This window comes from Nipponia nippon, unplaced genomic scaffold, assembly GCF_047370975.1.
Source record: "Nipponia nippon isolate SJK-2023a ecotype South Korea unplaced genomic scaffold, ASM4737097v1 scaffold_10, whole genome shotgun sequence".
Classification (NCBI taxonomy): domain Eukaryota; kingdom Metazoa; phylum Chordata; class Aves; order Pelecaniformes; family Threskiornithidae; genus Nipponia; species Nipponia nippon.
The window spans coordinates 683,771-695,201 of record NW_028262291.1 but is presented as its reverse complement, the minus strand read 5'-3'; the positions used below and the strand labels follow the sequence as shown (position 1 = coordinate 695,201).

General features: G+C 65.0%; 2 protein-coding genes across 2 annotated transcripts; both read left to right on the top strand.

Annotated features, from left to right (window-relative positions):
- The first annotated feature begins 1,056 nt into the window (after positions 1-1,056).
- LOC148057003 (uncharacterized) lies at positions 1,057-7,091 on the top strand. Its single transcript, XM_087739608.1, has one exon. The coding sequence runs from the start codon at positions 2,322-2,324 to the stop codon at positions 4,167-4,169; it is 1,848 nt and encodes a 615-aa protein (XP_087595734.1). The 5' UTR covers positions 1,057-2,321; the 3' UTR covers positions 4,170-7,091.
- A 108-nt stretch (positions 7,092-7,199) lies between these two features.
- LOC148057002 (uncharacterized) lies at positions 7,200-10,824 on the top strand. Its single transcript, XM_087739584.1, has one exon. It carries the CDS (start codon positions 8,641-8,643, stop codon positions 10,378-10,380), a length of 1,740 nt encoding a protein of 579 aa, XP_087595710.1. The 5' UTR covers positions 7,200-8,640; the 3' UTR covers positions 10,381-10,824.
- Positions 10,825-11,431: the final 607 nt, after the last annotated feature.

Sequence of the window (11,431 nt, the reverse complement as noted above, 5' to 3'; positions counted from 1 at the left end):
GGAAGCTCCCCTCCTCCCTCTCCTTTACCATCTCCCAGCTGCCCTCATCGGGTCTTTAAAGAAGTAGGGGACACCGTAGGGGAAAAATAAAAATACAAGTCCATCTGTTTAGTCCAAGGCACAGAGGAAGGAATTCATTCTCCCGCCCCCCCCCAGCTTTATTCCAGTATTCCAGCAGGAGTTGTGTCCTGGAGGCTGAAGGCTAAGAGCCCTCGTGCCGTTTCTCTCACTCAGCAGCAAAAAATAACTCATCTGAGAGATCAGCAAGAAAAGCGGCTAAACGAGCCCAGCGAGGCGGGTATCTGGGAGAGGCTTTGCGACCCAGCCACGTCACGGCCCTAACGAAGCCGCGCTCCGTTGCCGCGGGGGCTCGGCAGCCCCCTCAGCGGGCGCAGACTAAAGCCTGGGCAGTAACTGAGCGCCTGCCTTCTCTTAAACATCGCCGGGGGCAATCAGAAACAGGACTGTGCACTCAAAACGGATGCCAGCTTACTGCGGAAAAGTTTACGCCTTCTCCGCTGCAGGCTGAATTCAACGGAGCTGTGATAGATGGCTAGCCAGCCTTTACCCCGGGGGAAAAATACTTAACTGGAAGGGTTATTAGAGACGCCATCCATCTTGTAGGTACGCCCCTCGCAGCTGGGGCTCATCGATGGAGGGCTGGTGCTGCCCTAGGGCAAGGAAGTCCAAGGAAGGACTCCAAAGGAAGATGAGGAAGGCACTGGAGCACATCTCCTGTGAGGAAGGGCTGACAGAGCAGGGGATCAGGGGAGCTTACCTGCCACCGTGGAACACAGGCGCTGACAGGCACGGATGGGGGCAGCAGCCTGTGTCACCCGCAGGGACCCCCGCAGCGGCCGGCACCACCCTGCCCCAGGGACACCCCTTCCCTGGCTCCCCCCTCCAGCCCGCAGGCACATCCCACTCTGAATTTGCCAGCGCTTCACAGAAAGCGAGCCACTCCCACGGCGGGGCTAGAAACAGGATTTATTTGGACTCCAGCAGCCATCTGCCTGGCCCCTCTCCCTCCCTTTTGTCTGCCCACGCTTGTCCTTCCCCGCGCCACCTCAAGGCCTCCTCGTTGTGGCTGACGGGGTGGGCGCCCTCAGCCCCTCCGCTCTCTTGCCACCCCTCTTCAGACCCCCAGGCGCAACGGAGGGGAAAGAGGCGGTGGGGGACCAGGGCCCTGCGGCACGTCTCGCTGTCTCCGGCTACGGGCCGTCTCCTGAAAGCCAGAATCCAGCGCCCACAGGATCTGCCTCCTGCTCCAGTGCAACGTCTCGAGGGAGGCTGCTGGGGAGCTGCCTGGGCCCAGGGAGGTGCCGGGCGCTGCTGCGGCTGCGCGAGGTGTGCTGGGCAGGGTGCTGTCCTGCAGGGCTGCCAGCCACCCTCCTCCCCAGGCGCCGCTCGCTCTGATGGCCCCTCTCTGTGCCACGCTGGTCCCTGCAGCGCGGCAGCCTCTTGGCACGGACGTGCAGCTCCAGGGTCTCGCGCTGCTCCTCTGGCATGAACACGGCCTCAGGGCTGCAGAAAGACATGGGCGCCGGGCGGGAACGCGGTGTCGTGGAGGCCACCGGGCAGGGGAGGGCTGCCCCGCGCTGCTGCTGCTGCGTGACCTGGTCCGGCTGGAAGAGGCACTGGGGTTTGAGGAAGCGGACACAGGCATGGCATGGCCGCGGGGGCCAGTCCCAGTCCACAGGCATTTGGGCAGTGACTGATGCAGCATTTCCACGGGCATGTCCCCGCAGGTGGGGACGCCTCTGTGAGGTCACAGCCCCGCAGGTGGGGACGCCTCTGTGAGGTCACAGCCCCACGGCCCCGGATCACACCTGGACAGTGCTCGCCCCCAGTACCAGCCCCATACGGCAGCCGCCCAGGAGAGAGGCCCCACGGCTTCAGGCACGCTGCTGCGCGCTGGCTGGGGCTGCCATTGCGGAGAGGTCAGGAACCACTTTCCTGCCTTCCCAGTTCCTGCCCGCACGTGTCGGAGAGGTCAGTCGCTGCCCTGCCCGAAGAAGGGCAGAGGTTTGACCAGAAGTTTGAGAAACAAGAACGAGTAGAGGAGCCTTTGGTGCAAGGTAATTTGCTTTCACTTTTGGTCAGCGCTGAAGCGGTCAGGCGCTTGGACTCGATGATCACTGTAGGTCCCTTCCACCTGCACTGTTCTGTTCTCTTCTGTTCTCTTCTACTCCGCTCTGCTCTGGATCCGCCTGGAGATTGAGAGACTTGAGGAAAACTACCTGAAGGTCAGTGACTGTGTGCGACCAAGGAGCACGAGCTCCCTTGATCGACAGCTCTCCCAGCCCTTCCTCGTAGGAGGGATGCTCCAGTCCCTTCAGCATCCTTGCGGCCCCGTGTTGGACTCTCTCCAGTACGTCCACGTCGCTCTTGTACTGGGGAGCCCAGTGCTGGACACACAACGCTTGCCAAATGGGGCTTTTTTCCCCCCAACGCCGGGGCTTGCGTTGCTCTTCTGGGTGTGGTCCCCGAGAGCCCCCTTTGTGATGTCACCACAAAGCCATTGTGACGCCTGCGATATCACTCCTTTTCAGGCGTGGAGCAGCCCCGAAGGGCCACAGTGCTGTCCTTGTGCGTGGGGGACAGCCGTCTGCAGGTGGGGGGACGAAGGACCCCCATCCCGCGGGCTCCCTGCCGAAGGCGCAGAGAGGATCTGCCGGACGGGGACGCGGGCAGGGCCCGGGGCACCGGTCCCGACCTGCCGCGCCCCCACCCTTGTCCTGCCCTTGCTGGGAGGCCAGGAACCGCTTTCCTGCCTTCCCAATCCCTGCCTGCACGCGTCGGAGAGGTCGCTCGCCGCCCCGCCTGCAGAGCAGGAGCACACAGAGCGCCGCTTTGGCCCTCGACTTCTTCAGCTTTGCTGCTCCTGCAGGTTGCGTCTCCAGGGCAGGTCAGGAGCTTGGTATCTCTTTTGTTTGCAGCACAAGATGGTGTTGGAGGAGGACTTGGCAGAAGAGGGCCCCGCTTCCCCTGCTGCCAGCACCAGCCAGGTGCCCCAGGCCACGCCGCTGGATGCCTCTGAGGAGCCAGACTGCCCGATCTGCCTGGACACCATCGAAACCGAAGCCTACGTGATCTGGTGCAGGCACCATTTCTGTTTTCCCTGCATACAAGAGTGGGTCCGCAGAAGAGCCGTGTGCCCAAACTGCCAGCAGCCGGTTAACCACATCTTCCGCAAGCTGGGACCCAACGAATACGAGGTGCACAACATCCCGTACAACAGCAACGGCAGGAGAACTCGACGCCGCAATGCAGAAAGGAGGCGGTGGCGTTCCTCAGGCCACCAGCACCGCAGGTCTTCCAGGAGAAGCCATGGCAGTGGCCATGCCGGGGCCCCAGAGAGGGTCCGAAGCAGGTCCCCAAGGCAGCACCACGATGGCCACAGACGGCCTCAGCACGGCCGGGGCTACGACTCCTCAAGAAGCAGGAGGCGGCAGCGGAGCAGGGCTCGGGATGCTGCTCGTGACGAGGGCCGAGCTCCAAGGCCCGAACAGGACATCCCAGCCTCCCCGGGGAGGAGCGAGCACCGGCAGCGGGCAGGCCGGCATTCCTCCAGGGACCGGCACGTGACAAGGAGCCGATCCCGCCGGAGATCCCGCAGCAGCGGGGACCGCGCTCAGTGGGAGCGCTCCCAGGCCCGCCACAGCAGGCGGCAGCGGCGGAGCAGGGACAGGGAGCATCCCTGTGCCACGGCGAGGCAAGGGAGCAGGTCCCCCAGGCGAGGCCAGGAAGCCCACACGAGGCGGGCGGACAGCGCGGCCCACGGCTCCTCTGCAAGGCAGAGGCAGCGGAGGAGCAGGGATGCTGGTGAGGGCCGAGCTCCAAGGCCAGAACGGGATGTCCCGGCCTCCCCGGGGAGGAGCGAGCACCGGCAGCGGGCAGGCCGGCATTCCTCCAGGCAACAGCCTGTGAGAAGGAGCCGATCCCGCCGGAGATCCCGCAGCACCGGGAGGCGAGCACAGAGAGCTCAGCGGAGGAGGAGGGACCGGGATGAGGGGCGAGCTCTAAGCCCTGAACTGGACCGCCCGTCTTCCTCTGGGAGGAGAGAGCGCCGTCAGCGGGGAGGCCGCCATTCCTCCGGAGAAGGGCGTGCAGCAAGGAGCCGATCCCGGCGGAGGTCCCGCAGCCCTGCCAGGCGCAGGATCTGGTAGCGCACCCTACCTCGTAGGGAAACGCCGCGCTCGCTCCCTGACCGTCGCCTGCCAAGGCAGCGCAACGAGCCCGGGGACGCAGAAGGCCCTTGAGGTGGTGGCTGTGCTGCTGCTGCTGCTGGGGGGCACGCGGGCGGACGGTGGCAGCGGGACAGTTGCGACGTGGGTTGTCTCCGACTCTGGCAGTGGCACCGAACAGGATCAAGCCAGCCCGATTGCTCCTGCTGAGCAAGGAAAGTGCACGGGAGAAAGCCCTCCTGTCGTCTCCTCTTGTGGCAAATCACGGACTTGAGGAGGTGGGAAGGGACCTCTGGAGATCGTCTAGTCCAAGCCCGCTGCTCGGGCTGCATCCCGTCAGGCTTTGATGACCTCCAAGGATGGAGCCTCCAGAACCCCCTGGGCAACTTGTTCCAGGGCTTGACCTCCTTGCAAATAAACAAGTTTTGTGTTACGCTTGGCAAGAGGTTCCTGTATTTCAGTCTGTGCCTTTTGGGGCGTCTCAGGAACCTTTGCGGGTCTTTTGAAATGGCCTGGCCCCCGGGCGTGCCTTGGGTTGCTCTCCTCAGGCCCCATCATTTTCCTCCGGTGCTCCCCACTGGCCCTGTCACGTACCTCTGTGGACCAGGCCCGGAGCTGAGGGGCTCCCCACCTCCCCATGCCAGCTCTTCACCTCTCAGCTCCCTAGGCTGCCGTGGCCGGAAGCAATTCGTATGTATTCTTCTGCTTTCCCTCCAGTTTTCAGGGAAAAAGTGCTGGGGTGAGCTGATACCCCGTAAAGCTCATTGTTTCAGCAGAGCCATGGCTTGGTACAGCAGCAGTTTCCACAAACAGACAAGGTGCTGGCTGCTGCCGTCGCTGGCTGGATGAGCCCGGCAGCACTGCCTGCAGGCCAAAACTTGCTCTGACTTGCCAGCTGAAGGGGAAATGGCAGCACCTCGCTGCCACGCCACGAAAGGAACAAGGGGACCCAGGGGAACCCACAGCCCCCAGCCCAGCCTCGAGCGGCCGCGTTTCGGCAAACAGGAGGCCAAACAAAGCGAGGGAAACGTCGCCCGAGGCCGATTCTGCAGTTCCCTCCAGCCGGTTCCATCCTCCTCCACAGCCAGGCCTCGCCCCACAGGCCTCCCGGGGAAACCGGCGGGTAACCCGCGGGCAGCAGCAGAGCCAGCGTTAAAAAGGGGCTTCCCCACCCGCCAGCGGCTCCCGCCGGCAGCGCGGCAGGGCCCAGGGCCGCGGCACCGCGTTAACGAGCGCTGGGAGCAACCGGGAGCGCAGCCCCGGGCCCCAGCCGCCTCCTGCCCTCGGCCCCGAGGGAAAGGCGGGGGGCGGCCGGGCCGGGCCGGGCCGGGGGAGGGGAGGGAAGGGAAGGGAAGGGAAGGGAAGGGAAGGGAAGGGAAGGGAAGGGAAGGGAAGGGAAGGGAAGGGAAGGGAGAGAGCGGGGCCCCGGCCCGCGCCTCCCCGCCGCCCCGCCAGGGTTCCCGGCCCGCCGCCCTGACCTCCTTCTCCGACGCCTTCTCGCCGACCCCCAGCAGGCCGTACAGGTCCAGCCGCAGCAGCTCCTTATCGACCGCCATCTCGGCGCCGCCCGGCTCCTGCCGCCGGGCCCGCGCCGCCCGCCGGGAAATGGAGTCTCCCCCCGCCGCCGGGCCCGCGGCCCCGGGGCGGCCTGACTACATCTACCGGGGTGCACCGCGCCGCCGCCGCCGCTCCCGGCGGGCACAGCGGGCGCGCTGCTGGCCGGGCGAGGGCGTTCCCCGGCGGCCGCGGGCCTACGGCCCCCGCCGGGCTGCGCGCCGCGGCCGCTGGGTGCGGAGCGGCGGGGAGAAGCGGGGCTTTGCGTTCGGTGCGGGTCCGTGCGGAGGCGGGCGGCGGGGCGAGGAGGCGAAAAGCTGCGCCGCGAACCGTAGCGCTGCGCCGGCCCCAGGCGGGGCGAGTGCCCCGCGGGCAGCAGTAGCCTGGGGAGGCGGCTCGCTGGGCCCCGCCGCCGGCCCTTCCCGAGAGCACCCTGCAGGCGGGGCACGCAGCCCGAGGCGCAGCTCGGGGAAGCTCCCCTCCTCCCTCTCCTTTACCATCTCCCAGCTGCCCTCATCGGGTCTTTAAAGAAGTAGGGGACACCGTAGGGGAAAAATAAAAATACAAGTCCATCTGTTTAGTCCAAGGCACAGAGGAAGGAATTCATTCTCCCGCCCCCCCCCAGCTTTATTCCAGTATTCCAGCAGGAGTTGTGTCCTGGAGGCTGAAGGCTAAGAGCCCTCGTGCCCTTTCTCTCACTCAGCAGCAAAAAATAACTCATCTGAGAGATCAGCAAGAAAAGCGGCTAAACGAGCCCAGCGAGGCGGGTATCTGGGAGAGGCTTTGCGACCCAGCCACGTCACGGCCCTAACGAAGCCGCGCTCCGTTGCCGCGGGGGCTCGGCAGCCCCCTCAGCGGGCGCAGACTAAAGCCTGGGCAGTAACTGAGCGCCTGCCTTCTCTTAAACATCGCCGGGGGCAATCAGAAACAGGACTGTGCACTCAAAACGGATGCCAGCTTACTGCGGAAAAGTTTACGCCTTCTCCGCTGCAGGCTGAATTCAACGGAGCTGTGATAGATGGCTAGCCAGCCTTTACCCCGGGGGAAAAATACTTAACTGGAAGGGTTATTAGAGACGCCATCCATCTTGTAGGTACGCCCCTCGCAGCTGGGGCTCATCGATGGAGGGCTGGTGCTGCCCTAGGGCAAGGAAGTCCAAGGAAGGACTCCAAAGGAAGATGAGGAAGGCACTGGAGCACATCTCCTGTGAGGAAGGGCTGACAGAGCAGGGGATCAGGGGAGCTTACCTGCCACCGTGGAACACAGGCGCTGACAGGCACGGATGGGGGCAGCAGCCTGTGTCACCCGCAGGGACCCCCGCAGCGGCCGGCACCACCCTGCCCCAGGGACACCCCTTCCCTGGCTCCCCCTCCAGCCCGCAGGCACATCCCACTCTGAATTTGCCAGCGCTTCACAGAAAGCGAGCCACTCCCACGGCGGGGCTAGAAACAGGATTTATTTGGACTCCAGCAGCCATCTGCCTGGCCCCTCTCCCTCCCTTTTGTCTGCCCACGCTTGTCCTTCCCCGCGCCACCTCAAGGCCTCCTCGTTGTGGCTGACGGGGTGGGCGCCCTCAGCCCCTCCGCTCTCTTGCCACCCCTCTTCAGACCCCCAGGCGCAACGGAGGGGAAAGAGGCGGTGGGGGACCAGGGCCCTGCGGCACGTCTCGCCGTCTCCGGCTACGGGCCGTCTCCTGAAAGCCAGAATCCAGCGCCCACAGGATCTGCCTCCTGCTCCAGTGCAACGTCTCGAGGGAGGCTGCTGGGGAGCTGCCTGGGCCCAGGGAGGTGCCGGGCGCTGCTGCGGCTGCGCGAGGTGTGCTGGGCAGGGTGCTGTCCTGCAGGGCTGCCAGCCACCCTCCTCCCCAGGCGCCGCTCGCTCTGATGGCCCCTCTCTGTGCCACGCTGGTCCCTGCAGCGCGGCAGCCTCTTGGCACGGACGTGCAGCTCCAGGGTCTCGCGCTGCTCCTCTGGCATGAACACGGCCTCAGGGCTGCAGAAAGACATGGGCGCCGGGCGGGAACGCGGTGTCGTGGAGGCCACCGGGCAGGGGAGGGCTGCCCCGCGCTGCTGCTGCTGCGTGACCTGGTCCGGCTGGAAGAGGCACTGGGGTTTGAGGAAGCGGACACAGGCATGGCATGGCCGCGGGGGGCCAGTCCCAGTCCACAGGCATTTGGGCAGTGACTGATGCAGCATTTCCACGGGCATGTCCCCGCAGGTGGGGACGCCTCTGTGAGGTCACAGCCCCGCAGGTGGGGACGCCTCTGTGAGGTCACAGCCCCACGGCCCCGGATCACACCTGGACAGTGCTCGCCCCCAGTACCAGCCCCATACGGCAGCCGCCCAGGAGAGAGGCCCCACGGCTTCAGGCACGCTGCTGCGCGCTGGCTGGGGCTGCCATTGCGGAGAGGTCAGGAACCACTTTCCTGCCTTCCCAGTTCCTGCCCGCACGTGTCGGAGAGGTCAGTCGCTGCCCTGCCCGAAGAAGGGCAGAGGTTTGACCAGAAGTTTGAGAAACAAGAACGAGTAGAGGAGCCTTTGGTGCAAGGTAATTTGCTTTCACTTTTGGTCAGCGCTGAAGCGGTCAGGCGCTTGGACTCGATGATCACTGTAGGTCCCTTCCACCTGCACTGTTCTGTTCTCTTCTGTTCTCTTCTACTCCGCTCTGCTCTGGATCCGCCTGGAGATTGAGAGACTTGAGGAAAACTACCTGAAGGTCAGTGACTGTGTGCGACCAAGGAGCACGAGCTCCCTTGATCGACAGCTCTCCCAGCCCTTCCTCGTAGGAGGGATGCTCCAGTCCCTTCAGCATCCTTGCGGCCCCGTGTTGGACTCTCTCCAGTACGTCCACGTCGCTCTTGTACTGGGGAGCCCAGTGCTGGACACACAACGCTTGCCAAATGGGGCTTTTTTCCCCCCCAACGCCGGGGCTTGCGTTGCTCTTCTGGGTGTGGTCCCCGAGAGCCCCCTTTGTGATGTCACCACAAAGCCATTGTGACGCCTGCGATATCACTCCTTTTCAGGCGAGGAGCAGCCCCGAAGGGCCACAGTGCTGTCCTTGTGCGTGGGGGACAGCCGTCTGCAGGTGGGGGGACGAAGGACCCCCATCCCGCGGGCTCCCTGCCGAAGGCGCAGAGAGGATCTGCCGGACGGGGACGCGGGCAGGGCCCGGGGCACCGGTCCCGACCTGCCGCGCCCCCACCCTTGTCCTGCCCTTGCTGGGAGGCCAGGAACCGCTTTCCTGCCTTCCCAATCCCTGCCTGCACGCGTCGGAGAGGTCGCTCGCCGCCCCGCCTGCAGAGCAGGAGCACACAGAGCGCCGCTTTGGCCCTCGACTTCTTCAGCTTTGCTGCTCCTGCAGGTTGCGTCTCCAGGGCAGGTCAGGAGCTTGGTATCTCTTTTGTTTGCAGCACAAGATGGTGTTGGAGGAGGACTTGGCAGAAGAGGGCCCCGCTTCCCCTGCTGCCAGCACCAGCCAGGTGCCCCAGGCCACGCCGCTGGATGCCTCTGAGGAGCCAGACTGCCCGATCTGCCTGGACACCATCGAAACCGAAGCCTACGTGATCTGGTGCAGGCACCGTTTCTGTTTTCCCTGCATACAAGAGTGGGTCCGCAGAAGAGCCGTGTGCCCAAACTGCCAGCAGCCGGTTAACCACATCTTCCGCAAGCTGGGACCCAACGAATACGAGGTGCACAACATCCCGTGCAACAGCAACGGCAGGAGAACTCGACGCCGCAATGCAGAAAGGAGGCGGTGGCGTTCCTCAGGCCACCAGCACCGCAGGTCTTCCAGGAGAAGCCATGGCAGTGGCCATGCCGGGGCCCCAGAGAGGGTCCGAAGCAGGTCCCCAAGGCAGCACCACGATGGCCACAGACGGCCTCAGCACGGCCGGGGCTACGACTCCTCAAGAAGCAGGAGGCGGCAGCGGAGCAGGGCTCGGGATGCTGCTCGTGACGAGGGCCGAGCTCCAAGGCCCGAACAGGACATCCCAGCCTCCCCGGGGAGGAGCGAGCACCGGCAGCGGGCAGGCCGGCATTCCTCCAGGGACCGGCACGTGACAAGGAGCCGATCCCGCCGGAGATCCCGCAGCAGCGGGGACCGCGCTCAGTGGGAGCGCTCCCAGGCCCGCCACAGCAGGCGGCAGCGGCGGAGCAGGGACAGGGAGCATCCCTGTGCCACGGCGAGGCAAGGGAGCAGGTCCCCCAGGCGAGGCCAGGAAGCCCACACGAGGCGGGCGGACAGCGCGGCCCACGGCTCCTCTGCAAGGCAGAGGCAGCGGAGGAGCAGGGATGCTGGTGAGGGCCGAGCTCCAAGGCCAGAACGGGATGTCCCGGCCTCCCCGGGGAGGAGCGAGCGCCGGCAGCGGGCAGGCCGGCATTCCTCCAGGCAACAGCCTGTAAGAAGGAGCCGATCCCGCCGGAGATCCCGCAGCACCGGGAGGCGAGCACAGAGAGCTCAGCGGAGGAGGAGGGACCGGGATGAGGGGCGAGCTCTAAGCCCTGAACTGGACCGCCCGTCTTCCTCTGGGAGGAGAGAGCGCCGTCAGCGGGGAGGCCGCCATTCCTCCGGAGAAGGGCGTGCAGCAAGGAGCCGATCCCGGCGGAGGTCCCGCAGCCCTGCCAGGCGCAGGATCTGGTAGCGCACCCTACCTCGTAGGGAAACGCCGCGCTCGCTCCCTGACCGTCGCCTGCCAAGGCAGCGCAACGAGCCCGGGGACGCAGAAGGCCCTTGAGGTGGTGGCTGTGCTGCTGCTGCTGCTGGGGGGCACGCGGGCGGACGGTGGCAGCGGGACAGTTGCGACGTGGGTTGTCTCCGACTCTGGCAGTGGCACCGAACAGGATCAAGCCAGCCCGATTGCTCCTGCTGAGCAAGGAAAGTGCACGGGAGAAAGCCCTCCTGTCGTCTCCTCTTGTGGCAAATCACGGACTTGAGGAGGTGGGAAGGGACCTCTGGAGATCGTCTAGTCCAAGCCCGCTGCTCGGGCTGCATCCCGTCAGGCTTTGATGACCTCCAAGGATGGAGCCTCCAGAACCCCCCTGGGCAACTTGTTCCAGGGCTTGACCTCCTTGCAAATAAACAAGTTTTGTGTTACGCTTGGCAAGAGGTTCCTGTATTTCAGTCTGTGCCTTTTGGGGCGTCTCAGGAACCTTTGCGGGTCTTTTGAAATGGCCTGGCCCCCGGGCGTGCCTTGGGTTGCTCTCCTCAGGCCCCATCATTTTCCTCCGGTGCTCCCCACTGGCCCTGTCACGTACCTCTGTGGACCAGGCCCGGAGCTGAGGGGCTCCCCACCTCCCCATGCCAGCTCTTCACCTCTCAGCTCCCTAGGCTGCCGTGGCCGGAAGCAATTCGTATGTATTCTTCTGCTTTCCCTCCAGTTTTCAGGGAAAAAGTGCTGGGGTGAGCTGATACCCCGTAAAGCTCATTGTTTCAGCAGAGCCATGGCTTGGTACAGCAGCAGTTTCCACAAACAGACAAGGTGCTGGCTGCTGCCGTCGCTGGCTGGATGAGCCCGGCAGCACTGCCTGCAGGCCAAAACTTGCTCTGACTTGCCAGCTGAAGGGGAAATGGCAGCACCTCGCTGCCACGCCACGAAAGGAACAAGGGGACCCAGGGGAACCCACAGCCCCCAGCCCAGCCTCGAGCGGCCGCGTTTCGGCAAACAGGAGGCCAAACAAAGCGAGGGAAACGTC

Coding starts and splice junctions, on each gene's coding strand:
- LOC148057003 (XM_087739608.1), top strand. CDS start 2,322: ATGCTCCAGTCCCTTCAGCATCCTTGCGGCCCCGTGTTGGACTCTCTC.
- LOC148057002 (XM_087739584.1), top strand. CDS start 8,641: ATGGGGCTTTTTTCCCCCCCAACGCCGGGGCTTGCGTTGCTCTTCTGG.